Source organism: Gambusia affinis, linkage group LG21 (genome assembly GCF_019740435.1).
Source record: "Gambusia affinis linkage group LG21, SWU_Gaff_1.0, whole genome shotgun sequence".
Lineage (NCBI taxonomy): Eukaryota > Metazoa > Chordata > Actinopteri > Cyprinodontiformes > Poeciliidae > Gambusia > Gambusia affinis.
The window spans coordinates 17,594,174-17,619,934 of NC_057888.1; the positions used below are offsets into that span (position 1 = coordinate 17,594,174).

The following is a 25,761-nucleotide window of genomic DNA, read 5'->3' on the forward strand; positions in this document are numbered from 1 at the left end:
ATTTTTTGCAATTCAGCATACATAGGTTGGAAAGAATTATAAATCCAGACAATGGCTCCAGGTTGAGCATCCATTACATGACTACAATCCAATAACATTTTCTTTACAAAATATGTTTTCCCACAACCACTAGGGCCCACAATCATACATGAAAAAGGAGTCTTGAATCTGGGATCAAAAGCAAAAGGCTCCTGTACATCACCTGAATGCAACATTTTTTTTTATCTAATAGAAAGAAAGAATAAAAAAAAACAACAAAAATGTACTAAAAAATCTTTTATCTAATAGAAAGAATAAAAAATAAAAATGACAACAAAAGCAGTTTCTTTAACAACATAAAAGAAAACAAATAAAATAATTAAAAAAAAAGGATAAGAAAAAAATTTACTCTCCCTGTAAATATGGATGAACATAGAGCGGACTCACAGAACTTAATATCCGAACGGTAAGGTTGTACCGTCAGGTAGTACGCTTGTCATACACCACCCTGAACTTTTTCTGAAATGCTGAATTTTTAACACAAACCCCTTTTATTCCGTCTAATGGTTTTTGAGGGACTCTGATAACGCCGTCTCTAGAGCCACCTAAGTAACCTTCGACCAGTTCTTTTATTGTGTCAAAATTAACCCTGTCAGTGCATTCACGTGTCTGAGTGATGCCTTTAACTCGCATGACCACTTTTTTCTGATGTTTGGTTTGATAAGCATAACTTTTCGGTCCAGCCTACAAACTCCTGGATTGAATCTCCATTTAATTCATCGGTCAAATCGCCTAAAAAATTACCAGTTTCCAGAGGAGTCTCCCCTTGTCTCAATACATAAATCAGACTGTCTGTATCTATGTAAAGAACCCTTTCTTGCAGCGGTTCCATGCAGCTTAGCAGTTTCAATCTTGTAAGCAGTGGTGAATGCATGATGAAAACATTATTAACTTTATTAGGACGAGTGATGCATTGTTTATTGTAGCTCCACTGTAACATGCAGTTTTCAGGGTTTAGAAAGTGAAAGTACTTTATATCATATTTACCAGAGAACAAGAACTTGAAAAACTCATCAGGGTCACTCACGATACTGGTTTGAGTGAGGTCATTTCTCTGTGCAAATTTTCCAAAAACTATTCAGACAAAGCTTTGCAACCTGCCGTTTAGCGGGATTGATTTCAATTTTCTCTGGATCTAGCTGGATGCCTTGATGCTGTTTGTACTCTCTCACATATCTCTCCTTGCTCTCCTGGTCGATTGCATCAGCTGGGTATCCAGAAGATTCCTGTTTACCCTTCAAAAAAGTGTGAATGTAGCCTTGAAATATTGTGCTGCTGCTTCTCTCAAAATGCCACACCTCTGTGATTTTCATCAGACGATAACCAGACTGCAAAGCTTTCTGAAATTCCACAGTGACCCACACTCCAGTGAGAGCTCTTTCTTGGTCACTGTGGGAACAGGAAGCTGTCTGGTTATTTTCTTCAGCACAAGTACGGCAAAGCGTGAACACAAGTTTACCGCGAGATGTCTTGTAAGGGAGCACGGGAAAATAGAGTCCTCTTGGAGGACAGACAACAGCTCTGATGAAACCAAAATAACTGTCAGGATGATCAAAATCTTTGTAGATAATTGTGGGATGACCCAGTGGGTACGGGAAGCTGCAGTTGACAAAAGGATACAGTGATGTGAAATCCACATAATGTACACTTTCAGTAGAGGCTGCTGTATGTCTCAATTTGAGTGCACAAGTTCTACCTCCGAATAGAGCTTCTCGCGGCATTAGAGGCCTGGGCGGATTAAATCTTTTGAGAAAGCTGATCACCCCTGCATGAGACCGTTTCATTTCTACCCAATCATGCTCCCACAGAATCTCAAGACGGACGCCAAATTTAGACTGCAGCAACCTGTCTTTCTCAACGCTGGCTGCATGAATTTGTTCAAATGTCACATTTCTCAGAGGACATGTCTCTGGAGGTGAAAAGCACTCAGTACAGCCGTGGAACAGACAGCCGTGGAACTCGAATGCATAGTGTACACCTGCAACCACTGCAAATCCATCCACAGAGTAAGGACCAATTTTCCTTTCCCCCGTGTTTAATGCATGCTCAATATGTATATTTCTATCAAAAGCGACCCACTCCAACCACTGAATAGATGCGTTTGAGAAACTCTTTGAGCTGCGACGATAATCCACGGGTGATGGAATTGCCAAAGCTTGAGGTGGAAGGAAATTAGTTACAAAAACCTTCATACATGCTGAGGCGATCCTTCTGCATGAAAATCACTATTACGGCATAAAAAACTTGAAGGGTTTCATTGGTGCACGTCATCTCTGCGATTATTGCTTCACCGGTTATGACAATCCCACTACACATCAATGTAGTGGGTATTGTTATATTTGCTGTAAATCACCCTGCGTTAGTCAGGAGTTCAAACCTGTGCACTGTCAAGATTGTAGTAGGACTTGTCGTAACTCTTCATGCTTTGCTGAACATAAACAACCTCGTTTCAGACCTCGTGCTAAAGTTTTTGTAAGTGAATGCCAGATGACAAAACTGTGTACACTCTGCAAAAGGGTGTACCATGTTCCAATTACAAAACAACAAACACCACATGTCTGTGGAACAAAATGTGTCATATGTGGAGAAAAAGTAGCCCCCGGTGTTGACGTGACTCTCAGTGATCACCTGTGTTATATACAGCCTGTTACTAAAAGTGATGAACTTGATAACAAACTGATTTTTTATGATTTTGAATCATTTTTTGATCAGAACGGTGTTCACGTCCCCTTTCTAGTCTGCACTAAAACTTTGAAAGGTGAGCAATGGTTTTGTTATGGACTTGATTGTGCCCAGAAATTTCTTCTTCATTTCAGGAAATCGATTTACAGAGGCTTTACATTTCTAGCACATAATGCTAGAGGGTATGATGGTTATCTGATTCTGAATGCCATGATCCAATTAGGCATAAAGCCCCATCTCATTATGCAAGGAAGTAAAATTCTTTGTTTTACAGAACCAGATTACAACTTGAGATTCATCGATAGCCTTTCATTTCTAACAATGAAGCTGAGTGCATTCCCAAAAGCACTGGGTTTCAGTGATAAACGAAAGGTTTTTTCCTCACTCATTCTCTTCAAAGGAGCATTTGCAGTATGTAGGGCCCTTTCCTCAGCCAGACTGCTACGGCGTAGCGCTTATGACTCCTTCTGAACAGCAAGAGTTTTCTGACTGGTACAGAGAAGCATCCAGAGAGGTCTTTAATTTTGCAAACGAGGCTCTTTATTATTGCAGAAATGACGTCGACATTCTCTATCAAGGGTGTGTTAAATTTAGAGATCAGTTTTTCAGTGAGACTAATGTTGATCCTTTTAAATGCATAACGATCGCCTCAGCATGTATGAAGGTTTTTGTAACTAATTTCCTTCCACCTCAAGCTTTGGCAATTCCATCACCCGTGGATTATCGTGCTCAAAGAGTTTCTCAAACGCATCTATTCAGTGGTTGGAGTGGGTCGCTTTTGATAGAAATATACATATTGAGCATGCATTAAACACGGGGGAAAGGAAAATTGGTCCTTACTCTGTGGATGGATTTGCAGTGGTTGCAGGTGTACACTATGCATTCGAGTTCCACGGCTGTCTGTTCCACGGCTGTACTGAGTGCTTTTCACCTCCAGAGACATGTCCTCTGAGAAATGTGACATTTGAACAAATTCATGCAGCCAGCGTTGAGAAAGACAGGTTGCTGCAGTCTAAATTTGGCGTCCGTCTTGAGATTCTGTGGGAGCATGATTGGGTAGAAATGAAACGGTCTCATGCAGGGGTGATCAGCTTTCTCAAAAGATTTAATCCGCCCAGGCCTCTAATGCCGCGAGAAGCTCTATTCGGAGGTAGAACTTGTGCACTCAAATTGAGACATACAGCAGCCTCTACTGAAAGTGTACATTATGTGGATTTCACATCACTGTATCCTTTTGTCAACTGCAGCTTCCCGTACCCACTGGGTCATCCCACAATTATCTACAAAGATTTTGATCATCCTGACAGTTATTTTGGTTTCATCAGAGCTGTTGTCTGTCCTCCAAGAGGACTCTATTTTCCCGTGCTCCCTTACAAGACATCTCGCGGTAAACTTGTGTTCACGCTTTGCCGTACTTGTGCTGAAGAAAATAACCAGACAGCTTCCTGTTCCCACAGTGACCAAGAAAGAGCTCTCACTGGAGTGTGGGTCACTGTGGAATTTCAGAAAGCTTTGCAGTCTGGTTATCGTCTGATGAAAATCACAGAGGTGTGGCATTTTGAGAGAAGCAGCAGCACAATATTTCAAGGCTACATTCACACTTTTTTGAAGGGTAAACAGGAATCTTCTGGATACCCAGCTGATGCAATCGACCAGGAGAGCAAGGAGAGATATGTGAGAGAGTACAAACAGCATCAAGGCATCCAGCTAGATCCAGAGAAAATTGAAATCAATCCCGCTAAACGGCAGGTTGCAAAGCTTTGTCTGAATAGTTTTTGGGGAAAATTTGCACAGAGAAATGACCTCACTCAAACCAGTATCGTGAGTGACCCTGATGAGTTTTTCAAGTTCTTGTTCTCTGGTAAATATGATATAAAGTACTTTCACTTTCTAAACCCTGAAAACTGCATGTTACAGTGGAGCTACAATAAACAATGCATCACTCGTCCTAATAAAGTTAATAATGTTTTCATCGCTGCATTCACCACTGCTTACGCAAGATTGAAACTGCTAAGCTGCATGGAACCGCTGCAAGAAAGGGTTCTTTACATAGATACAGACAGTCTGATTTATGTATTGAGACAAGGGGAGACTCCTCTGGAAACTGGTAATTTTTTAGGCGATTTGACCGATGAATTAAATGGAGATTCAATCCAGGAGTTTGTAGCGGCTGGACCGAAAAGTTATGCTTATCAAACCAAACATCAGAAAAAAGTGGTCATGCGAGTTAAAGGCATCACTCAGACACGTGAATGCACTGACAGGGTTAATTTTGACACAATAAAAGAACTGGTCGAAGGTTACTTAGGTGGCTCTAGAGACGGCGTTATCAGAGTCCCTCAAAAAACCATTAGACGGAATAAAAAGGGGTTTGTGTTAAAAAATTCAGCATTTCAGAAAAAGTTCAGGGTGGTGTATGACAAGCGTCGCTTACTACCTGACGGTACAACCTTACCGTTCGGATATTAAGTTCTGTGAGTCCGCTCTATGTTCATCCATATTTACAGGGAGAGTAAATTTTTTTCTTATCCTTTTTTTTTAATTATTTTATTTGTTTTCTTTTATGTTGTTAAAGAAACTGCTTTTGTTGTCATTTTTATTTTTTATTCTTTCTATTAGATAAAAGATTTTTTAGTACATTTTTGTTGTTTTTTTTTTATTCTTTCTTTCTATTAGATAAAAAAAAATGTTGCATTCAGGTGATGTACAGGAGCCTTTTGCTTTTGATCCCAGATTCAAGACTCCTTTTTCATGTATGATTGTGGGCCCTAGTGGTTGTGGGAAAACATATTTTGTAAAGAAAATGTTATTGGATTGTAGTCATGTAATGGATGCTCAACCTGGAGCCATTGTCTGGATTTATAATTCTTTCCAACCTATGTATGCTGAATTGCAAAAAATGAATAAAAACATTAAGTTCATCAAAGGTTTACCTGATTCTTTCGAAGATGAAGAGTTGTTCCCAGTGAATCAAAACCTTTTAATTATTTTGGATGATGTCATCTTCCAAGCTTCAGAACATCCGGAAGTTGTAAAGTTATTCACAGAATTCAGACATCATAGAAATTGGAATGTAATAATGTTAACCCAGAATGTGTTTCACCAGGGTAAGTTCAGCCGAACTATAAGTCTGAACAGTAATTATATGGTATTGTTTAAGAATCCTAGGGACAGATTACAAGTAAATATACTTGCACGTCAAATCTTCCCATCAGCAAAAGGACTTTTCTTAGAGAGTTTTGAAGATGCAACCAGAGAAGCTCATGGCTATTTAATCCTTGACCTTACCCCCACCTGCCCAGAACATTTCAGGTTGAGATCGGGTCTACTTCCAAGACAGTGGCCGGTTATATATGTGGCGAAAACAAAGTAAATAATAATAATAATAATAATCATGTCTGCACGGATAAAAAGAAATGTACCTCTCCTTAGGGCTCTCTACCATGCTACGCCCCAGAAGCGAAAAGATATTCTTGGACACTGCTCACCTGATTTCCTAAAGACTTTGTGTGAGATTGCTCTGAATATTTTAAAAGGTAACATTAAACTTTCACCTTCTCAACATCGGAAACTGAATAAACAGAAGAAGATAATCAGATTGTTGGCTGACAAACGTGCAGGCTTAAAACGTAAACAGACAGCTCTCAGGAATCAGCGAGGAGGTTTTATCCTGCCTATCTTAGCAGCTTTGGCACCCTTGATCGGAAACCTGGTTGGTGGAATAATCAATAAATAAATAAATAAAATGTCTCAAAAGATGTATCTGATCTCACCGCACCAGTTTAAACGTTTGAGTCAACCTGACACATCTATCAGACAAACGGCTGAAGATGATTTGGATTCCAAGATGAGAGCGATATTGAATGAATCAGGACTAACTTCATATGAGAAAATAAAAAAATATGATGCTCTGCTACAGAGATATTTGACTCTAGTCAAACAGGGGCAGTTAGAGGAACCTCGATTATCTGTGACTCTGCAACGTGACCATCTTAACGACGATAATGACCCTGTGCCAGAACTAGTAGCTCGACAAGCTGATTCTATTCAGAAACCTCTAGATGAATTAGATGAAACAGCGAGTGAAGCTCTAAATGCACTCCCTGAACGGCATCGAAAAAATGCTCATTACATTCTGAAACAGCTGTCTAGGAGTAACAGTGGCTGGACATCAAAAGGAGAATTTATTCATCGAGGACTCGTGACCACAGGCTCATATGGTTGACTTACTAAAAAGCCTTCTGATCCCTTTTAAAGGAAAACGTCGAGCAACCCCACCTACAGGATGGAATAATTTTCTTCACACTCTAAATGAATTAAATATCCCTGTTTCTTCGGTGAATAACCCACATGCACGTGAACAGTATTTACATTTCAAGGCCGAATCAGAAAACATTAAAATGCCCCCAAGAAGAGAATTTATATATGTTTTATTTTGGTCTTTAATTCCATTCAAAGGTAATAAATTGCATGAAGACAAATTTAAGAAGATACATTTTTCTTTAATTCAATTTAAATGTAAAACATTGCATGAAGACAAATTTAAGAAGATACATTTTTCTTTAATTCAATTTAAATGTAAAACATTGCATGAAGACAAATTTAAGAAGATACATTTTTCTTTAATTCAATTTAAATGTAAAACATTGCATGCAAACAAATTTAACAACAACAAAAAAACCCAGCTAAACTAAGATACTAAATATACTGCGTAAAAAAAAACCCCAGCTAAACTAAGATACTAAATATATTGCGTAAAAAAAACCCCAGCTAAACTAGCAATCTATATATAACTTCAGTACTATGGAAATCAGGCCTTGAGGGGGTCAGTTGACATCTTGAATGTAGCAGTCTAAAACAGAACGAAGCTGCTTAAGCTTTTCATCACTAGTCATACCTTCATACATATCGGTAATGGCTGTCTGGATTCTGAATGCTGACTTCATCTCATGTAAAAGTGTCTCTGCAATGATCTTGACAACCGGGTCCTCTGCTTGTATGCTGCTGCCTCAACAGATTTTGAACAGCCGGAATGAAACGTTGACTGAGTAGTCGTTGTGTGATCCCATAGAAATGAAGTTGGTAAAAGTCCTCTTCAGGGATCTCCAGACACTGATGCTGTTTTTGACTGGGATGGTCGGTAATACAGCCGAAACAGGTCTCTTTGAGGTGTTTCAAAGAGATTATATTGAATAAATGGAGCAGAGCTGTTTTTACAGCACCGATGAGGGCAGATGATATCCACCCGTCAACCTCATCTTGATGGGAAGCTGGAGGTGAAATTGGAGAAGTTGGCGGGGTCGGTGGAGATCCGCTGTAGTCGGCTTCTGGTGCCGCCTGAAGCGGCGCTAGGTAGCCTCCGGCTTGCTGCGCTGCTCCGGCTTGCTCTGCGACTGCGGCTTGCTCTACGACTCCGGCTTGCTCTTGCTCTGCTGCACCAACCGCTTGAAGTGTAGAGTAAAGCGCCATAGTCTCTGTACCATATTCATATATGGTAGGCAGAGGAGAGGATCCAAAGTAGCCGCTAACCAGCCCGGCTAGCTCCTCTGCTCCGGCTTGCTCTGCTGCTGCTGCTGCTGCCGGTTGAGGGGTAGAGCAGAGTGGCCCAGCGTCCATCCCGTAATCCGGCGTAGAGGACAATAAAAACATGGTAGGAGAGATCGCTGGAGACGAGGCGGAAGAAGCATAGAAGACCGGGGAAGGTGGATGGTAGGGACCCATATTGCTGTAATCTCCAGCGGTTGCGGGAGAGAACAAGTTCTCTGTAGATTCATCCCAGCCCGAGCCCCACATCCTCACAGATCAACGCCGGAAGTCACAGGTAGGAAGGAGAAAAAGGAATGTGTGTGTCGCCCCCGAGACCAGCCTGATATATATACAGTAGGGGGGTGTGTCCTCAGAAAAGGGTGGGTCCTGAGCCTTCTGGAAGAACGGGGAGTTCCAATTTTCTTTTCACTGACAACATCTCGCACCAAGAACGAGACTCTTGGAACAGGTTAGAAATACGTCCCCCGACTTCCGTGACTTTTTGAACCCACAGATCAAATGGTACAGCCAGCATCGTCCTGAATACGCCAACGTCGACATTGAAAGCCTCCAAAACAAACACGTCTGGTAACATGGGTTTGTCGTTCTTTCTTCTGCTTGCTCGTAAAGTCCAGCGACCAGTTGTAGTCGTTCTCGACTCCCATGTTGTGCTGATGATAATAGCCCCGTTGGCTATTTCATCATCGGTCGGGAAACACCGTTTTCTGACACGCTTTGAAGGAGGCGGTCCGAACAGGTTTTCAGTATCTTCTTGGTTTTCATGCTCCATGAATGAATCGCCAGATTCTGAGAAGAAAGGGAGTATTAGCCTTAACACAGCCCAGTCGTTAGCGGACAGGTAGCACGTAGGGGTTAGTGGAGTGAGTTCTTCATCTTTATCCAGCTGGTACAGGTAGAGCTCCCCTGTTTCGTACTTAAAAACATAGCCGAAGGATCCCCATAATCCATATGGCTCCAGAGACCAGTCCTGTTCCATATTTAGAAGTGACGGCCTCTGCACCCGGCACACAAAAAATGTAGATTTCTTTGGAGCATCCTCTAGACGGGGGGAGGACTCAAAGACTGAAACCGGGGTCTCGCATAGAATAGATGATCCACTCATTAAGATCCCCTTCGCCGATACAGTTGCTCGAACGGGTGTTTCAGAGGAGGAGGAGGAAGAATGCGGCTCCTCAGGTTTGTCCCTTGCGATGTCCAGTTCCGCTGATTCCGGACACACAGATATTGGGATTTCACATATGAGAGGTAGTGGATGTGAAGGTGATCCTTGATCCTCAGTAAGAGGATAAAGTTGTTGAGCTCCATTCATGGCTAGGCTAGGCTATTCTGCAGGAAAAATAAAAACGCTACAAGTAGAGCCGGCGGCTGTAGAAAATGCTACAAGAGTGCTGTATAGGTGAGCTGTATTCTGCGTCCCTATTTATGACAGTGAAAAAACCAAACCACACCCCCCTGGGGGAGGACGCAGCTATAAACCAATAAAAATCCACTCTTTCCCCCATGACGTAGCACTCAATGAGCATGACAATTGTAGCTCAGTAGGGGTCTGAGACAAGCTGAGACCAGGAAAAGAGAGGTGTCTCTCTCTTTGTTTTTTAACATTTGATTCTTTTATTCAAAAACAGCTATAAACCTGCTATAAACCAATAAAAATCCACTCTTTACCTATGACGTAGCACTCAATGAGCATGACAATTGTATCAAACACTGCCACCCATAGCGAAGGCTGAGGTGTGAATTTTTTAACAATGAACACCCCCTCCCTACACTTCCGGACTAACACCCATCCCCCACACAACCCCTCCCCTTTCCCCCTTCCCATTAACATCCCCCCTCCCTCTCCCCCTTCCCCCCTTCACCCCTCCCCTTTCATATTCATAACCTGTCATAATCATATTCATAACCTGTCAGGGGTTTTGACGTGAGGGTGTACCTATTTTCTCTAGCCTGTCAGGAAGAAGGGGGGGTAGATTGACAGACGGCTCGCTCGCGTGACAAGCAGCCCTTGATCAGCCAGCTCCTCTCTCTCTTTCTCTCTCTGAAAGTATTGCTCTCTCCACTGTGGATTTCCTGTGGCTGCAGAGAGAAAGAGAGAGATAGAAGAGAGCTGAGGGAAGAGGCGGGACTAGGCAAAGGAGGTGGCAGCAAGCCAGTCGAATCTCAGCGCACACACCCACACACCCCTACAGTAGTCTTTACACGCACGCCATTACATGTTGTAGCCTTGTAGGAGAGGAGGAACGGCTGTGCTGCACGGCGTCGTGCGTGTTCAGGACGAAAACACTTCTCCGGAAAATGCACATGCAGCCAAAAGATGGCACCCGTGCTGCTTCAATTACTGTAGTTTACAAGACGAGGAGGGGAGGATTAATAGAAACATGAGTCAAAGTGAGCAGGGAGCTTACACTGATCCGTGAAACCGGCTGCTGTTTCATTTCGGAATTGGCCGGTTTTCCCTCAGTTTGGTTTTCCGATTGGTCACCTGCAGGTCGGGCCATGAAAAATCCGACTTTTATTTGAACGGGGATGGTCTTGTATTTCCTTCATTATTGTCATTGGATTCTGAACCAGCACCTCCATCAAGAAACCTGCAGTATTTTCTCAGTTTTTATATTTACAGTGGTCCAGGCTTAAGGAAAAAACAAAGATGTCATCGACTGTAAAGAAAAGCCTGATGGCTGCATCTCTGCTATTCTTCTAATGTTGCTTTCTTTTGTCCCTTAAATCCTTAACTCTGAATATTCACTGATCATTTAGTGAATTATGTACGTAATGTATGTGGAAAAAAAAAAAAAGACGATCAAATTCAACCAAGACAAACTGCATCAGCCAACACGGTCTCATTTTCACTGAATACTATTATACATGAAGAAAACGACTTTTTAACCCAGATCAGCAAAATAGTATAGACCGTATGTAGAACTACAACGTTAGGCTGTGCTGTACCACTGAAATTAGAAGGAAATAGTTATAAAATGACAACAAACTGCAGCTGTGCAGCCAAACAAGACAAATGTGAAGTAGCCAGCGCCCTTCAACAGGTGTCATAATAAATTCTGGAAATTGATCAGAAAAAGCTTTAAAACAAAAAGTTGCAAATCTTAAACATGTTGCATTTTTCACTCTTAAAACAATGCAGTGCCTCACAATAATAACAGAAAATCCCATTTTAAAGTCAAGAACTTTTATAATTTTTATTATTGTACACCATAAAAATAGTATCACTTGGACCCATTCTCTATTTTTATTTTTTATTTTTTTTAACGTTGGCAATTTTGAAAAAAATTATTTCCCTCTCTTTTGTCTCTTTAATCCGCACCGTAAAATCATCTAAGTGCCTTCTCGTTTTTCTGTCGGCTGCGTTTCTCTGCGTTATTGTCTTTTTCAGCTACTCTTGGTTTTACAGGAGGAAGTGGCTTTGAAAGCGGGGATGTTGAAAACAGGCAAACGCAACCGCACCGTGCTCTCCGCTCATCTGTTGGCGCTGCAGCCCGCGCTCACCTCTCCCCCTGGAGGCTTCAGGAGCAAACAGCTCGTTAGGAGGACTTAGTCCACGCCGGCTCGCTGGCAGAGAGCAGGAGGTTCTTAAACCGTAGTGGCGCATCTGGAGCTGATAAAAAAGACGTTTTTTCTTTTCTTCTTTTTTTTTACTCTGCTGTGAAAAAAGGTTTATGCATGCGCATGGATTTCTTGTCCTTTTTTCCTTTTACTTTTTGCTTCGTGTCATCGAACCGACCTGAAAATCCAACGAAAAGTAGTTTTCAGACAATAATTGGATTTGCAAAGGCAAAAATGTGTGGTGAAGAGTCTTGGTCTGATATTAAGATTTGATTTTAATTAGTTTAAAAGGCAACCCTAACCCTATGAGGGTCAAATACCTTTTGACAGCACTTTACACGTAAGAAGATATTTCAACCCAGTTGTTAATTGAGATCAAACAAGCAAAATGCTTGATGACTCCCCACCCAAAGTTCTCTCTAAGCAGTTCTTTGTTGGCATTACAGTAAAAATTAAGTCAAAGCGTAACCTAATAATTGGAGGGTTGTCTTGATATTCAGTACGCTCAGTGGAAAAGACAGTTCTAGCCGACCGAAGGAACCAAACACTCGAAGCCTCACCCTTTTTTTACTTGTCACTTTTTTAAATTTTTTATTTTTATTTTTTTGCCTAACACCCAGTTCTCACACAGCGCCCATAAACGCCTCACCATTACCCACTCTGTGTTCCTTTTCGGACCAGAGACGGAGAAAATTCCAGGCGAAGAAAAGCAAAGCCGAAGAAGAAGTTAGCAGGCGAGGAATAAAGCCCGCATTGTTGGCAGGGAAAGTGCCGGTGCCGATAATTAATCATCCCGAGTGTTTGTCTTTCCTGACGTAGCATCCTCTCCAAGAGCCGCCGTAAGAGGGAAAACAAAAATATATGAGGCGTTGAAAGGGGGGGAAATAAAGACGGTCATTAGACTCATTTCCCCTCCGCAATGGTTTCCACTGGTTGGATGATATTCTGGTGATTGAACAGAAGGATTTTTCTGTGGGACGGCTGTCTGCAGCTGTTTGTTTGTATGTGTTCTCACTTAGTGGAGGTGATGACAAAGCGATTAGCACAAGCACCGGCTTTCAGGCTGTCAGTGCGTTTCATGAGCTGCAATTCAGCTTAAGGAAGAAACGATTACGAAAATAAAATGATTTTTAAAAAAAGAGTCCAAACGAAACGTATGGATGCACCAAAAGTGGTTGATCTCCCTTTATGCAAAGCTGAGCAAAGATAGAGTGGAGAGAATGGAGCGATGAAGTAGCGTTGGAAGGGGGGAGGGATGAAGACAGCAGACAGTAGGAGGTCAAGGGTGATGAACTGAAGCCGTAATGAGGTTGTACGTTGGGGGCGGTGGCGTTGGGAGGGGTTGGAGGAAACATTAGAGGAGATATTGGCGTGGTGATCATAATGGTTTCCAAAATGCAGATGGAGGTGTGTGTGGAGGTGAGTTGCGTGACTGATCTGGATGTGTCTACAACTAGTGATGGAGCAAAGGACTGATCTGTCGGAGGGAGCCACATGCCCCACCGACCGAACAGCCACAGGACAGACACGCAAACATGCCTCTAAACATGCAGTGATGGGAGGGCATGTGACAGTTCAGTAAACCAAACTCTGGAGAGCAGGTGCCTCGCAAAAATCCTTCATACCCCTTGAATGTTATCACATCGTTTGACGTTACCAAACGCAAATTGGGAATTCGTGTGACGGATCCACACAACGCGGCACAAAACTGTGAGATTGACTGAAAATGAGAGACGAAAGAAAAAATCTTTCACATTTGTTTTGTATTAAGTCCTGTTGAGTCAAGAAAAACACATTTTGCTGCATTTGAAGCTGTAAAGCTTTTAGAGTGTGTCTCTACCAGATTTGAGACTTGACACTGATGCTCTTTTTTTTTTAATACCTCATACTCACCTGTCCATCAGTTTTCAAGCCATTAGAAGGGTGAACACACACCAGCCCTGTTTAGCCCGCTCTAAAATAACTAATTAATTTTCTAGAAAGTCCGCTTTGTGTGAAAGTCTGGGAGGTGTGAATGCGCAGTCGAACTCTGATGCAAACCAAAACAGCAAACTCTGGTCCGCCTATACACCTAAGTCCCAGTTCGGTTGACGTAAACTCTTCCGTGGTTCACAGTGAATGATAAGCGGATCGGAGGCCGCTCCCAAAGCAGGAAACAAAACTATAGCGCAGGGCATTATGGGTAAATACAACCAAAACAAAGGTGCGTGTCTAGCGCTAGGACGAGAAATAGCTTGTCGTCTTTTACCAAAGAAAGCGAGAAATCGTACAAGTGCTAAAAACTGACGACAATGCATTTGTGTTTATGTTTTGTGTTGTGATCAGTGTCTTCTTCAGAGGTTTTCATGTCATTTGCTTCAGTTGTTCTTGGTGCAGCGCCACCACAGGCTTCTCAGATTAACGCTCTCCTTGCCCAGCGTTTCAAGTCAGTTATGGCGGACGGCAAAGTCTTTGGTCAGCTTGCGGCTTGCTCTTTCCAACTTCAGATACGGGATCTTTGACGTAACATTTGAAGAAGATCGTTTAGCATAGCACTTTTAGAAGGCACTTTATTGTGCAGGCTTTACTCTGAGGGTGAAAATATCTATGAGGTTGAGGACAATGAGTGTTGTGATATTTTATAGAAAACGTAGCCAGAAGCAGGTTGTAGTTCTAGTTCTGTAAATTTACATCTGCAAATCCCCTCTTATTTTCTAAATAGTCTTAAATTTACAGGAAGTCACTCTAGGAATTGCTCAAATTTTAAAAAGTCTTGTTTGTACTGGATTGGATCCACTATTAAAGATCACTTCCAGGCTGAATCATACAGTATTCACTTCAACTAGTAAGGATTTGAGGTTAGCTTTGCAGGTTGTGTAGCACGAACACATCAGTCTGACATCCCAGTTTGCCCCAAACTTTCTGTGATTTTTGGATGTGTTTTTTCTTTGTGTGCTTAAGGAACCCTGCAAAGTTATACAAACCCTCAAACTGTTTCCCTGCTTTTAAACTGACCCAACACACTCGCCGGGTGTGGTAACTAGCATTTGTGCCGTCCAAAACGGAGTCTGATACGGGTAATGACTCTGCCACATGTCTGAGAAATGCTCTCGCTCTCCCTTTAATCATTCACAACAGCGCCTTTATAAACAGAAACATCGTCGTCAGTCAGTCATCTTTTGAATTTTTTCGGCGCCGGTGAGCGTGGGGCTTAAAACATCTGCTCCTGCGTGGCCGAAAAAAACAAAAGCAATGATCTCATTGTTGAGACTCTTTTGAAGTAATTGATTTCAGTCTCCGTCACATGTGCTGATGCATTTACGTGTTTTCTTTCTGCAGCGAGTCAAGACAAACCCTCCAGGAAGCACGTCACCACCCCAGCATCCTCTAACCCTGAACCCAGGAAAGATAGCCTTCCTCTGGGCACCACCATCAATGAAAGCAGCCTCCTCCTGGAAGTAAGAAACCATATGACCAGTGTGTGTGTGCGTGTGCATGTGTGTGTGTGTCCTGTGTGAGTGACGTCTGCTTCTGATTGGTTAAACAGAAAGTGTTTTCAGCATACAAGCACCACAGTTTGGCTCGTTTTGGGCGACAAAACGCTTTGTCATGTCGCGCCGTTGCACTTTCTTTCTTTCCTGGCACCGTCAGTGAACTCGCCCTGCAGATCACGCACGTGCCTGTAAGAAGATTTGTCTGAGTGAGTTGCCCTGCGGCGCGACCTTCCTCGTGGAGCCGTGGCGTTGCGTGACACACGGGGAGCGACACGGCTGCGTTGGAGCCGATGGAGGGCGGTGGGAACTCGCACAAGCATCCGGCGGGAGCGCATCTCCCCGTCTTGATTTGCTCATGGCGTGTGGAAGCGAGCAGGAGAGATCTCTTGACGGTCAAAGCAAATTGCATTTGGCCACAAAATGGGTCACACCAGGACTTTAACGCAAACCCACATAAGGGAAGACACACGGACAGGCTGGAGGATAACACACTGCACCGCTTGTTGCTGGTGAAACAGATTGGGAGCACGCTGCATGGGAACTGCAAACACATCAGATCATTATTACACTCTCTATGACCCGCTGGCTTTCTGTGAGGCTGCAAATTATGACGTTGGTCATTTTCCAGCAGGCAGGGATTGAGAGCCCTGTCCCCCGATGCTGTTAATGTGTTAGGTTCCTCACAGGAACGGTTAACAAAAGGCTAGATTGACCGTAATGATGTTCCATCTACTGTTGCGTGACTCAGCTTGGACCGAAGCCTTTTGGCAAGACTGTGTACCGGGTTTTTATGCAGTGGAGTACAAACAACCAGATCAGACACTTTTTTTTTTTCTTCTTTTAGGCTAGATCGGCAATCTATTACAGTACTGGAAAACTTTACAGAAAAACAAAAATGTGGTGAAGTTCCTTATTTGTCAATGTTTCTGATTTGCTAATCAGAAACATTGTAAGTATTCAAATCCTTTCCACAATTTCATCTTCATTTTGTTGTTTTTAAGTGACAAGCTAACAAAAAGTAGTGCAAAATCGTGAAGTGGAAAAATCTGAAATTTGCTTTTAAAAGTCATTGGATTAGTAAATAGGGGCCACCTGTGTGTAATTTAATCTCAGTCTAAATCCAGATGGGAAGGCCACTGAGGTTTGTTAGAGAACATTAGCGAACAAACAGCATCGTGAAGACCAAGAAACACAGCAGGCAGGTCAGATGGACACATGTGGAGATGTTTAAAGCTGGTTTGGGTTATAAAACAATACTCCAAGCTCTAAACACCTCACAGAGCTCTTCCTGTCGCTTGAAACAGGAAAGAGTGTGGCGGAGCTGCAGCCTACCAACGGCAGCAGCCAAGAGGCCTGAGATAACTTTGGGAGCAGAAGAAATCCAGGTGAAAAATTTTGTTAGAGTTTAGATCTGGTCCAGTTCTAGCCCACAGACATGATATGTATATATATATTTATTTATTTTTTTATCATTTATTGCGAACAATTTATTATCATAATAAAAATTCCGATTTCTTCTGGTCTTCATTAGTTTTTATTTATGATGGATTTTTTTTTTAACTGTTATTTACAGTAAACTTATTTGACTTTCTCCACTGTTTGTTCCAAGAGTGTCAATAAATATTGGTAAATTTGAAAATATGATGAATTGCAGTTACTGTTTTCGGTTTAGTGATATAAATCAAGCTTCTTTAAGGTAAATGGCAGCTTATTTCCAACAGGAATGTCTGCCGTGCTACGAATGCTGTGCCATAAAGCTACCTTACAAAGGAAGTAATTGTTATTTTATCATTAAGCACAATAGTGCCACGAAATATTGTGATAAAATTCTAGGTCTGTATCGCCCGTTCCTACTTGACAGGACATCCAGTACGAAGCTGGCTTTTATGGAAAACAGGCAAGAAGAAAGTCACTGTGGAAAGAAAACAATAAAAGGTCCCGTTTGCCGTTTGCTACATGACGTAGGAGACAAAGCAAAGACGAGCGAAAACTGGACATTTTTCTCTACGTGGCGCCACAACTTTTAAGATGTTGGAAGTTAAAGGTTTTAGTTTCTCTTGGGGGTTTTATGTAGTTGCAGATATTTTGTACCGTGGGACAGCAACAGGTGTTTCCACTACTTAAAAGCCTCAGAATCCAAGAAACTGAGGGAAATGATGAGAAAAACATATATAAAAGAAAACAGCACTCTGTGTAGTGTTGCCAGAGTTAGTACAGTAGTTTGTGTTGTTATTTTGGTTTTTTTCCTTACTTCTGCAGCTCAGTTTTCACATAACTGTGGACAAGTGGAACATATTTGGTCGTTCTTGGCATTTTTGTTTTTTGCAAAACAAGATGCAAACTCAATTCTGTGTCCCTCAAACCAGCGAATCTCCACGTCATGTTGCTCAGACACGTGACCGACGCCTGCGCTGCGCTCATCTGTGATAAATTTACCAGTCGTTTCCTTTTTGTAAAGCTAATTGAAGTAATCGGTAGGAAAAATATTAGCCTTTATTGCCTAACTACGCCCTTTCAGGTTAAAAGATCCTGTTTGTTCCAGAAAAATAAAACTGCCAGAGTCCTTCAGGGTTTTATTGCTGCATTTATTGCAAGATTTCAGTGACTTGGAGGACACATGGGGAAAAAAGTGCACCGCTGAGTACATAAACTTGCGTGCAAGCGGCATGAAAAAAGCTGACCTCTTTTTGGCCCCTGTAGGACTTCATGAAAACAACCTGGCTTTCCTCTATATACACAGCACATGCTCACGTCTGTTGTTTGAATGAACAATCACGGAGACGAGCGTCGGCAGAAAGTTTGAATCATTTAAAAGGTTTTTCTGACTGAAATATCGGAGCATTTTCACCTGCGGAGATACGTTTTAGTTCCCACAGACGCCTTGAACTGTTTACATTTCCGCAGCAGGCTCGTCGGATCACGAGTAAAGTCACTGTTTTCATGCACGCTTATTTAAACCTGAGTCTGACGTTCTGTTTCTGGATGATATTACGAGCGCTCCAAATCTCTTCAAATGAGGAATCTTAAATATGTTAAGCTGCATTCGGTGTTTATTCGGTCTTCCAAAAATGTTCGCAGTCGACTGCTCTGGAGGGTTTTTCCTGCCAGAGCAGTCGGTGCCTCTGTGTGTGTGTGTGTGTTTGGGGTCAGCAGGGGGACATGTGCCAGCAGTTGAACTTGTCAAACATCGTCTGCATCAACGCGACAGAGCACCTATCTCCCATCCTCCTCCCTGCTCCTCTCTCTCGTCGCGCTTTTAAAGACGATCTTCTTTAATTGCGATGCCGTAGTCTGGACATTTTTCTAGGTTACGGCTTTCACAGTTCGCCTCTCAATGCACCATGAGCCCCACGGCGTGAAAGGAGAGCGATCAGTTCAGCGAGTTTACAGGCCGAGTTGTGACAGAGTGTGTGCAGTGGAATGGCGTCCCCTGTGGATGGTTATCAGATCACTGTAAGGTGTTTGTGAAAGGGGGAGGAAACTGTGGGAGTGAGTGTGACTTTAGTGACCATGAGGATGTACTTCATGTAAAATACCTCCCCCTTCCCTCCCAATACACACACACACACACACATAGATCCGAAAAGTCCTGCATATTCTCGCTGTAAAACAGAGGTGACAGACTCTGGCAGCAGCAGTCACGCAAGTCAGCCAGAACTGCTGTTGTCACGCAATCCAAGCCGCACAGATGAGAGGACACCTTCCACATATCCTTCCTGTAACTTCTCCCCCCCTCCACCGCCCTCTTCTGTTTGGGTTTTTCCTCGGACCTTTTGCTTCCCTCTCCATCCGCCCGTCTGAGCACATTTGACTGAAGCCGCCACATTGTTTATATGCAGCGTTCCTATTTGATCAGCTTTTCATCTGGCTGCTCAAACAAACCAAAACCAAGATGAACTTTCAACAACTACTGAAAGGAAATGTGCCTTGCTTTTGGAGACTTGCTCGCATTTATTTATTTGTTCCAAAAGACCAAAATGATCACTTGAGTTTTAAGGTGAAAGGCTTTGTGTCTGTTTCAGCCACATCGATAATCACTTCACCAGTCCTGTACGTCTAGATGTCAATAGAAACGACTTTATTTTCTCCAAAGAAAAACAGCTTCAGAAACAACAGGGGTGTCTTTTGCCCACTGACCTTCTGTGTTTAATTTTCACTATTGCTGTCATTGTATGGTATGGATGTCCTACAGTGTCAAAAATCATGTAAAACAGGATATTATGTATATTAAGAAAACTCTTAACATTATCAATTTCTCTGATTTTACTCTTTTTACTCTTTATAGGTAAAATGAACATTGTCTGTTCTATTCTACAAACTACAAAGAATTATTATTATTATTATTATTATTATTATTGACGTATCTGGACGATTGCAGATTTCTTTCCCATTATGGCCAGCATGACTAATTCTTTGTCATTTATGATGTTTTAGCACATCTGGAACTCTGTACATTTGTTCCATTTTTACTGACTCTTATGAAAGACTTTCATACATCCATGAAAAGAAAAGGTTTGTCAAATGAATTTGTGCTATATTTAGCATCTTGCTTCAAAGAAACATTTTTGCAGTTTAGTTCCACGTGTTGCACAATCAGCCTTTTATGCTCAGTATGTCGAGTTGAGAGAAATAAATGTACTTATTGCTCTTATGTTTATTTACTGCATGAATTACAATTTCTTTCTGTGTGTGTGTGTGTGTGTGTGTGTGTGTGTTTATGTAGTCTCTAACAGGCTTTGCCTTGGTGGTGAGCAGTGACGGCATGGTTTTTTATGCTTCCTCGACCATTGTGGACTACTTGGGTTTCCATCAGGTGAGTTGAAAGTCTTCATATTTAAATACACTTAATGCAATAAGGCATATGCTTCAAATTAGAGTAGATGTTCACATTCACAACAGAGGCCGAGGTTTTCGTCACACGTAGGATGCGGAAATTGAGATTAGACAAATCCATATTCAAAATAACGTAGCTGCCAGGTGTGTGGGAAAGGATTAAGTGTATCAATTGCTCAATGCGAATAATGGAAAGAACTACCATTGGCTTGGGATTATATGTTTTATGGGAACATGGGAGAAAAAAAACCATTGAGATAACAGAGAGTTTTCTAATAAAAAAAAACACAGACTGAACTAAATTTTTCAGAGTTATTTATGAAGTTATACAAGGACTAATGGGTCAGAAACAAAGTGAAACTAAGTCAAACACTGGATTCTGACTGGATACTCTGAATATCTTTGCTCACAGGTTCTTATCAACAGTTTTATCAATTGGTTGTTGCATTATGCTATTTGGTTATCCAAATTTTCCATCTTGCGGAGGTGTAAAGCTGTCCAAACAGTAGCGCTAGATGTAAAGTGCTCCCATAAAGTACAACGCTGCATTGTTTTCACACACATTTCAGGACAAAATCAAATTCCCAGAATCATTTTAACCATCCTGTAGTTCTTGAATTATTGTGCGGCAAAACTAACGTGATCTCAATATTGCCACCTTCTTAAAATAATGGAATAAGTCTTTCTTTTTATTTTTTTTTTCCAAAAGTGATATTTGTACATAAATCAACTTTTGGCAAAAAAAGAAAAAAAGAGATTCAGGCCATTAATTTATTGAGGTGACGATATTGTAGTTTAGAGAGAATTAAACCAGTTTTCACACAGGAGTTCGACGTTTGCCCAACCGATTATTCATATTTATTTATTTATTGCGTTACTCCATTAAAAGCTGAATGAAAACATATTATTTCTCTCAAAACGCATATTTAAATTTCGCGGGTGTTTAATTTACACTTTGCTTAAGTCTATGTGTTAAATGTAAATAATGTCAAATGCTACAGCTAACATTGCAGACTGTAATACCCCATGTTGTGTTATTATACGTTCGTAGCAGAAGGAATAACTGCTGGTCTCGTTTTAGGTAAAACAATTAGATAATTTCCAAAGATTTCTGCTTTAAACCTTTACAAACCGTGACGGCTGACAGGACTTACTGCCACCGGCCACGCAGATGGATTGGGAATTGAACATTAAAATTCAAATTAAATTGTCAAACCTACAAGCGGCTCTTTGTTTTGGAGTTGCGGTCGCGGCGGTGTGACGGTTCACCCGCCCGATGTAGCCGTTCCACATGGGTAGCTTTCATTAGAGAAATGCAAAAATGCGCGTTGAAGAGAAAGAGACAAGGTACTAACACGCAAGGGCATGACGGAGAGCCATAACATCACGGCACGCAAACCACATTCATGAGTATTTGTTGGTGATCAAAAGGTTCTATTTCCCCACATTTAGGACTTGAAAATGAGACACTCCCACCCCCCCAAACACACACACACACATATGCACATACTTTCCTTGACAAGGCCTCAAACAAACACATTGCACCAGTTTGGGCCCAAAACTGTAGTGAGAGGACATTTATTAATATACCACAGAAAAAACAAAGAAAAGAGAAGGCTCCACTGAGTGGCACCACAACAAAAGCCCCAGAGAGGCAGAAAACATTCACTGGTCTTTGATCCAATTTGTCGCTGAAGCAGTTAGCCTTTGAAGGTCAGTTAAAACATCACTTACTCTCCCCTTCTTCTTTTTTTCCCCTCTCTTTCTTTCCCTCTCTGCATTTTTCTTTACGAGACACAAAAACAATAGTCACTCGATCCGTCTGTGCGCCCGAACGCCAGTAGGGAACCGCAGTCCGCGGGGCCAAGTGCTTTGCGAAGACGGTGGGAACAGATTGTGTTTTCACAGGCAGGCGATCAAAAACCCTCGCGTGCCACCGCCATGGAAATTCTTGAGAGCGGGCGGGGGTCGAGGGAGAGAAGGGAAGAGGAGAAGGTTGAACGTTACTGCGAGGAATCTGTCAGGGAATGACAGAAAGCAAAAGTTATTGCTGGAAAAGAGAGAGGGGAGAGGCCTGATGAAAGCGGGATGGAGTCCCGGCTCGGGCTGAGTGTGTGTGTGTGTGTGTGTGCGGGAGTGGGCGTGTGCGCGTGTGAGAGTGGACAGGGATGGGGAGGGCTGGCTTAGCCGGACTGCTGCTCGGGAGCCGGTGTCACGCAATGTTTGACAAACACAGCTGCCCTCTCTGCTCGTGCAGCTGCCCTACGGCTGTTTGCTGCACTGACTAAATCCTCCTGACTTGTGTGTGTGTGTGTGTGTGTGCGTGACTCTGTGTGTGTTTAAAGGGATGTATATGGATCTGGCATAACGTTATGACTATCTGCCTATTAGCATGTTGGTTCCCCAGACATGTTGAGGCATGGACTCCATTAGCCGTCTAAGGTTGTGCTGTGGTGTGTGGCACCAAGATTGGAGCAGCAGGCCTTTTACGTTCTGCGCGTTGTGAGGTGCGGCCTCCAGGCGTTGGACTTGCTTACTCACTGATCCCACAGATCGTAGACTGTCTTAAGTTCTGGGAAAACATGAGGCCATCATTATTGTGCTCCTCAAACAATTCCTCAACCACTTCTCCTTTGGGGTGGAAGTCATTATGCTGCTGGAAGAGCCCACAGCTATCAGATTATACCTTACATGGTCTGCAACAGTGCTTAGGAATGTGGAGTATGGCAACATTAACGTGAATAGCAGGACCAGTAGCATCGTACTGTCCAACGTATCTCACTACCTATTCCACTTGCCTTTTTCCCCTATTACGGTTCTGGTGTCGCACCTGGATACCCACATGATTTATCCACCCTGACCACTTTCTACCATCTACATGTTCCCGTCCCGATGCTAACACACCCTTTGTTGGACTGTAGCTCTGTGACTTTGGCTATGTTCACAAAGCAGCTAAATGCGACCCAAATTCACTTCTTAATGCCCATTTGGGATCCATTTACTGCAACAGACTGGCGACCTGTCCAGGGTGAACCCCGCCTCTCGCCCGAAACGTTCGCTGGAGATAGACACCCCTGCTGACCAATAGAGCCAAGGCTGTACAGAAAATGAATGGACTAATGGTTGGGATCCATAAACAACTTTTTTCACCACAGTCTGAACGGTCCGATTCTGATCTTTTCAGCGCCCTGCAAAAAAAATCTGATCTCTGCCTCTTCCACACATGGTACTACTTCCGATATGCATCCGATGGTTTCCAAAGCGTCTGCAGAATGAATGGTCATGTCACGTTTTGGCCGGCTTTTATGTCGCTTACGTGAGGCATGCATCATAATTCTGCAAAAGCCAGATGTGATGAATCTGAATGTTAACAACGGTTGAAAATTATGATCATGAACTTATGAAAGACGTCTGTGTCACTGAAGCGCGTCACATCACAGTCCCGCCACTCTTTGCATCCAAACAGACGTCCCTACAGAAGTTGTAGTCAATACTCCACTAAAGGCCGTTGCTATTAGTTGGAATTTCTTTTTACCTTCCTTCTTATGACAATACCGTCGTATCTGAATAACTTAAAAATGAATCGACGTCCATCATTACTTCAGTAAACAGTCCACTGCTTTGTGACACCAACCCATGCATTTTGTTTTGAGGTCATAAATTGTCACACAGAAGTTTAATTAGTAGCATGAACGACCACGCAAAAAAAAGAAAAGAAAATTAACTTCATCAACACCTCATGAGTCATCGTAGCCTACAGCTCCTTAAACAACAAACTGAAATACATTGCGTACTCTGACACAGTTCTATCATTACTGAACCATAACATCTCCTTCATTGGATGCAAGCAAACCTACATGGTCCAATCAATTACCTCACATCCTTATTTGGACCACAATTTATAAATACCTGCCACAGTAGACCAGACAGGAGGTTCTGTTTCTGTTCAGTCGTCACATTTCAACCCTTTTCAAATTCACATTTAGACCAGTTCAGACCATTTATATACTTGTGATCAATGCGTGTTCTGCATGTCTCGTAATCAACTGAAAGACTAAAATGACAGGAGGTTTAAATCCGACAATCAATATCAAAACCCTGATCCATCTTGGCAGTTTATGATGAACCCATAACCGCTGTGAACGTCACTACAGAACGAGCGTGACGTGCCAATGTTGTACAAAGTAAACTGCGTCGGTGTTAGCAGAACAGAGCCACCAGATGACCTTTCATCTTCCACTTGACCTAGGAAATATATATCGACTGGTAAAATCTGAATAATAATAACAGGATGAGGAAAACTTACAGGTTTGTCTTCTGATTGAAACACTCAATGCATTTAAGCTTCCACCAAGAGGTTCATCACTCAGAGCTTAGTCGGATTTCTGAAAATCCCTCTGATTGGATGAATCCTGCATGCTTTGAACCACGCCCTTTTTGTTCTGCTAACGTGCTAAATGAGCTGAAAGCTAACAGGGTTTGGGTGCATCATCTTGAAATGGCGCAACTAGAGAAAGCAATCCATAATAGCTTTTTGGGGGGGGTTATCTTGGATCTTATTGAGCCTACAGATTGCCACGCAATATAATACAATGCTAAAGCTTTTCTGAGATGAAATGACTAGAGAAGACTTACTTTCTCTAAAGCTAGGCACACGTGTTAGTGAAACCCTCTCATCCATCCCTCTGTCTGACCAAACCTGTCCCCGCAGACTGACGTGATGCACCAAAACATCTTCGACTACATCCACATAGACGACCGCCAGGAGTTCAGACGCCAGCTCCACTGGGCCATGTGTCCCCCGCAACATCAGGCCATGTCTGGGGAGCCAGATAGCCAGTTAGTGGTGGGAACAAGTGCGTACTGCTCACAAGTTTGTTTGTTTTGTTCCTCCCCACCCCCACATAAATTGCTTCTCATGTCCACATTCTTTCGCCATCGTGTTACAGGTGAAGACTTTGTCGTGAGCAGCATGTTCAATTCTCCGGAAGCAGGGGAAATTCCCCCAGAACTCTCCTGCTTTCTCAACAGATGTTTCATAGCCAGAGTCCGCTGTCTCTTGGACAGCACGTCTGGATTTTTGGTGAGTGCTCTGAACCGGCCAAAGCAAACTGGACCAAAAATAGAAGACATAAGCTAATCTAAAATTGAAATTAATGCCTTCGTACGGCCAATTTTATTGCACAATTTCAGCTTTTACGGTTATTTCTCTAGCATTAATCGGATTTAGGCCACACTTTACACCACTGCTTGTGACGGTTTTGAGACCCACAGAGAAGGGGAATAAAAAGAGTATAAGTTTCAACAATTCTGTTGGAGTTAGCAAAGTGACATCTATAATGTCTTGTTTGGTTGCCATGTTCTGCCAAACCAGAAGCTCCACATGGCCGCCTTCCGCCTCCTACTTTATTGAACTTCACTAAATGTTGATAACATAGTCCCTGCTCAAAAAAGTTACAAATATGACACAAACAATTGTAATATAATAATCTTTTTCAGGTGTGTTGCAAAACAAAATTAAAGTGACAAATATTTGTTGCTAACAAGCTAAAATGAAGATGGTGAATTAGCTAATCTGCCCATTTTAGCCTATATGCTAAATGTGTTAGTAACTTCTGGGCAAATTAGC

General features: G+C 42.3%; 1 protein-coding gene across 1 annotated transcript in view; it reads left to right on the forward strand.

The window, feature by feature from the left end:
• ahrra (aryl-hydrocarbon receptor repressor a) overlaps positions 1–25,761 on the forward strand; it is a 92,150-nt gene that overhangs the window by 59,193 nt on the left and 7,196 nt on the right. Inside the window, exons 4-7 of the mRNA XM_044104634.1 lie at positions 15,145–15,263; positions 20,023–20,112; positions 24,844–24,988; positions 25,082–25,215. Coding sequence (XP_043960569.1) covers positions 15,145–15,263; positions 20,023–20,112; positions 24,844–24,988; positions 25,082–25,215 — 488 coding nt within the window. The remainder of the gene's footprint in view (positions 1–15,144; positions 15,264–20,022; positions 20,113–24,843; positions 24,989–25,081; positions 25,216–25,761) is intronic.